The sequence below is a fragment of the Orycteropus afer genome, unplaced genomic scaffold, assembly GCF_000298275.1.
Source record: "Orycteropus afer afer isolate SDZICR_OR568_19922 unplaced genomic scaffold, OryAfe1.0 scaffold00794, whole genome shotgun sequence".
Lineage (NCBI taxonomy): Eukaryota > Metazoa > Chordata > Mammalia > Tubulidentata > Orycteropodidae > Orycteropus > Orycteropus afer.
This window is the reverse complement of record NW_006922381.1, coordinates 442836-446921: the sequence shown is the minus strand read 5'-3', so window position 1 is coordinate 446921 and position 4086 is coordinate 442836. Positions and strand designations below refer to the sequence as shown.

At 34.6% G+C, this 4086-nt stretch overlaps 1 protein-coding gene across 1 annotated transcript in view; it reads right to left on the bottom strand.

The window, feature by feature from the left end:
• Nucleotides 1-4086, bottom strand: part of LOC103211795 (histone demethylase UTY-like) — a 398135-nt gene that overhangs the window by 237935 nt on the left and 156114 nt on the right. Inside the window, 2 exon segments of the mRNA XM_042783269.1 lie at nucleotides 2943-2993; nucleotides 3116-3128. Of these exon segments, the coding sequence (XP_042639203.1) occupies nucleotides 2943-2993; nucleotides 3116-3128 (64 nt within the window).

The window sequence follows — 4086 nt, the reverse complement described above, 5'->3', positions numbered from 1 at the left end:
CACTCAACCCAGGATGCCACACCCACACACTCCACGGTAATACATCCCTTACAGCAACAGACCATGGGACACCAAAGGACCAACATTCAAACTGTGGAAATGCAGGACAAACAGGAGTGCATAATTATGAGGGACACAAGGGGAGGGTTGCAGGGTATGGAGGGGAGGAGACTGGGTTAGGGTTGGACATGGCAAACAGGGAATGAAACTAAATGTATGCGTGATGCTGAATGTAAAACAAGCTCTTAAAAAAAAAGTCATCACACACTGTAAATCAAGTTGTAACTGTCAGTAGATGACTGATATAGACAGATATTAATAGATGATAAATGATAAATACACTACATCAGTGAACAATCTTAATTTTTAAGAACTTACATTATTACTGAAAACGATAATTTTTGCTTATAATTAGTAACAAATCTACTAATTACATAGAATTATATAATATGTAGTAGAAAGCAATATGTAATTATGTAATATGTAGTAGAATTATGTATGAATTATGAATTAGTAGAATTCATACATACATTCATACATACATACATACATAATTATGTAATATGTAGTAGAAGGCAATTGGTACTAAAATTCGATTTTAGTGTACAATTTAGTCTCAGACAACACAAGTTTAATCCTCAGTGTTTCAACTAATTTTAACAGCAAAAACGATCAATTTACAGTATCATTAACATTAAAGGAAATTATTAAAAATCAACTACAAAATGTCACTTCTAGCCAAAATACAAATGTTTAAAATTATGTTCTAAAAAGCATTAGACACTGATCATTTTAAAGTTCAAGCCAACAAGATGATGTTTCACCCAAAAACAAAACAACATTTTTTAAAAGAAATCATTTTCAGGAAAGTTTAAGCACTGAATTTCATGAAGAATCATCAATGTGGAACCATTCACTATCTACAACTATGCTTAGTCAGGTAGAACCTTCAAAATTAATATAAAAAGAAATTAGTAAGAGAAATACTAATGTTTGTTAACTGTTACTACAACCAAACAATATTTAGTAATAGAACCACTGTTATATCACAATAAACAATACCACTTGATATATAGCTTGACATGATCATGTGTAAAACTTAGGCTATCCTATATTCACTTCTAAACCATAAAGCTTGAAACACACTCTTAGACAACTACTAACAACATGAATATGCCCCTTAAATACGCAGGGCCACAGAGATGATTCTGACTCAGAAAGACTCTTTATAAGAGAGTGCAACTGCTTCATGGATTTCCAAGATTATAAATCTTTACCGAAGACTGCCACATCTTTTTCCCACAAAATGGCTAATAGGTTCAAACCGCCAATGTTTTGCTTAGCAGCCAAATGCTGTAACCACTTCTCACTGGAGTTAAACAGTATATAATTTATTCAAGAAAACAAACACACAAAACACCAGGCAGACTACTATTTCTTTTATTAGTTGGGAGCACACTGTTGTCAGTTTTCTTATGTTAATATTTATACTACAGTTACAGAAAATTTTACCGCTATGGAAACAGTTTGATGGTATATGGGAAATATGGGTTATTTTTCACAATTCCACATGAATGTACAATTATCTAAAAATAATCAAGATAAGTAAAACTGAAGGGAAGCGGGAGTTGGTTAAATGAAAAACTTCAGTATTTAAACACTGATAAGAACAGCCTTTATTTTTCCTTTGTCCTCAAATTCATTACTGTTCCTCCACAGCAAGAAAATGTGTATACCATAAAAAGCAAAGTTTGGGTTTTAATTGCTTCCCTGTAGAGAACAAAGCAGCACAGCAGTCACACCTTTGATTATAATGTAATTTCTAAGACTGATTTATCCTGACAAGACAAATTAATATGACAAAACAGACCATTCCTAAATGAGTCACCAAATAATTCAAGGGACCTGAAAAGAAATTACTTCCAACAAGCAGGTACAACTATTAGCTGTAGGAAGCGTCTGGGAGGCATAAACTGCTAACTAAGCACTGCTATACTAAGCCAGAGGTTGACAGTCCAAACCCACCCACAGGCACCTCAGAAGGCAGCCCTGGTAACCTGCTTTTGAAAAGTCACAGTCTTGACAGCTCTACTCTGCGCACAAAGGATCACCATGAATCACAACCAAACCAATAGCAACTAACAACAAGAACATTAATTATGGTAGAGTTCACTGTTGGTGGAATTTATGCACTCAACTAAATGAAAGATTTGCTATTTGAGTCTACCCAGAGGCACCTTGGAAGAAAGATCTAGAGATCAACAGTATTTTCCAAAAACCAACCACTGAAAACTATATTGAGTAAAATTCTACTCTCACACACATGGCATATGTAAGTAAAGTGTGTGTTTCAAATTGATCAGGCTGCATTTAATCTATCAATATACAAGACTGTAAGATGAAAACTGAGGAGCAGTTAAAAATCCTGAAAGCAGTTAATGAAGCTACTGTTTAGCAATTTAAATCGAAAATATAAAAGTGGTAAAAGAAACATTCAAACCTGAAACTTTTTTAAAAAGTATAGTTGTCACTAGATATCTGTGCAGAGGATCAGTTCTGGACAATTTCATCTCACCTCCTCAATACCATACCAAACCAAATCAAACTCATCGCCGTCGAGCTGGGCCCAACTCATAGCAACCCACCTTGGGTTCCTGAAGCAGTATCAGTACGGAAGTAGATTGCCCAACCTTCCTTCCAGGGAGTGGCTGGTGGGTTTGAACCGCCAGCCTGCTGGTTAGCAATCAAATGCATTAGGCACTATACCACCATAGCCCTCCTCCATAGGATACCAAAATCTACAGAAGGTCAATCCCCTACATAAAATGATGTAGCATTTACATATAACCTACACAAATCAATACAACGTAAATGTTACATAAATATTACTATAAACCAGCTGTGGAGACTCTCTTAGCCACTTAATTGCATCCCCCACTCACTATGTTCAATCTGCAGTTTTTCTGAACCTGCAGATGTGTAAGTCATAGACACTGAGGGATGAAAACATAAACATGAGAGGAAAATAATTTAGAAAATATGAGTATACAGAAAACAAAGAACAGTCTCACAAAACAAAGTACCATTAAAAAAAAAAAAAGTGAACAATACAAACCACCATTGTAACACTAAATATAAAAGGGTAAAAGTGTTACAAGCTCATAACTTTATTTGCAGTATAAAAACTGCACAATACATTAATTATTTATATATAATTATCAATAATTATTATTTATGATAATCATCATTTAAATGAAAATATAAAATAGTAAAATATCTCAGCTCTTGTGCTTGCAATAAACAAAAACAGATTAAAAAAAAGAAAAAAAAACTCACAAGAAATATTTTAGGATTCAAATAACTACTAATGTGTGAAATATTTTTTTGTGGATAAGCAGCTGTTGCAGTTCAAAAACTGCATGCAAACCTATACCACGGAGTCACTGAAGACTATAGAAAGCCGATAATAAAAAATCTTAATTCAAACCAGGAAGCTGTACTCTAGGAATTAACTTTGAAATGTTACAATAATTTTCTTCTTCAGAGCCTATCTAGTTTTATCTAGAATAACTTACTAGAATTTATACTGACATCTGACTAAAGTTTCAAAAGCCACTGATCCATGATGTTGGTACTATCAGCATTTCCTCTTTATAGACAGGAGGAGCTTTAACTGAAATGTTGGCAGTTCAAACCCTAGCAGTCTGCTTCCATAAAAATTCAAAGCCTTGGAAACCCTATGGGGCAGTTCTACTCTGTCCTTGAGGGTGACAGTAAATTGGAATTGACTAAAGACAAATGGTTCTAAAAAGACAAAGAAACCAAAGCAAAGAGGTCAGGCAACTTGACTGAGGTCACAGAGTTAGTAAAAGGAACAAGTGGGAGTCAGCAATGGAGGATAGGCACTAGAACTAAAATCCCTGACCACTCCACTGCTCCGTCAGGTTTTAAGTGCTGTGACTGGTCCTTTTTTAGGTCAAGAGAACTTTCAGAATACCTTTGCAAATCCAATGTAACATTATATAAAAAGAACTGGAGCAGCATCACAATCAATGGAGAGAAGATTGAGGTTGTCAAGGAATTCAC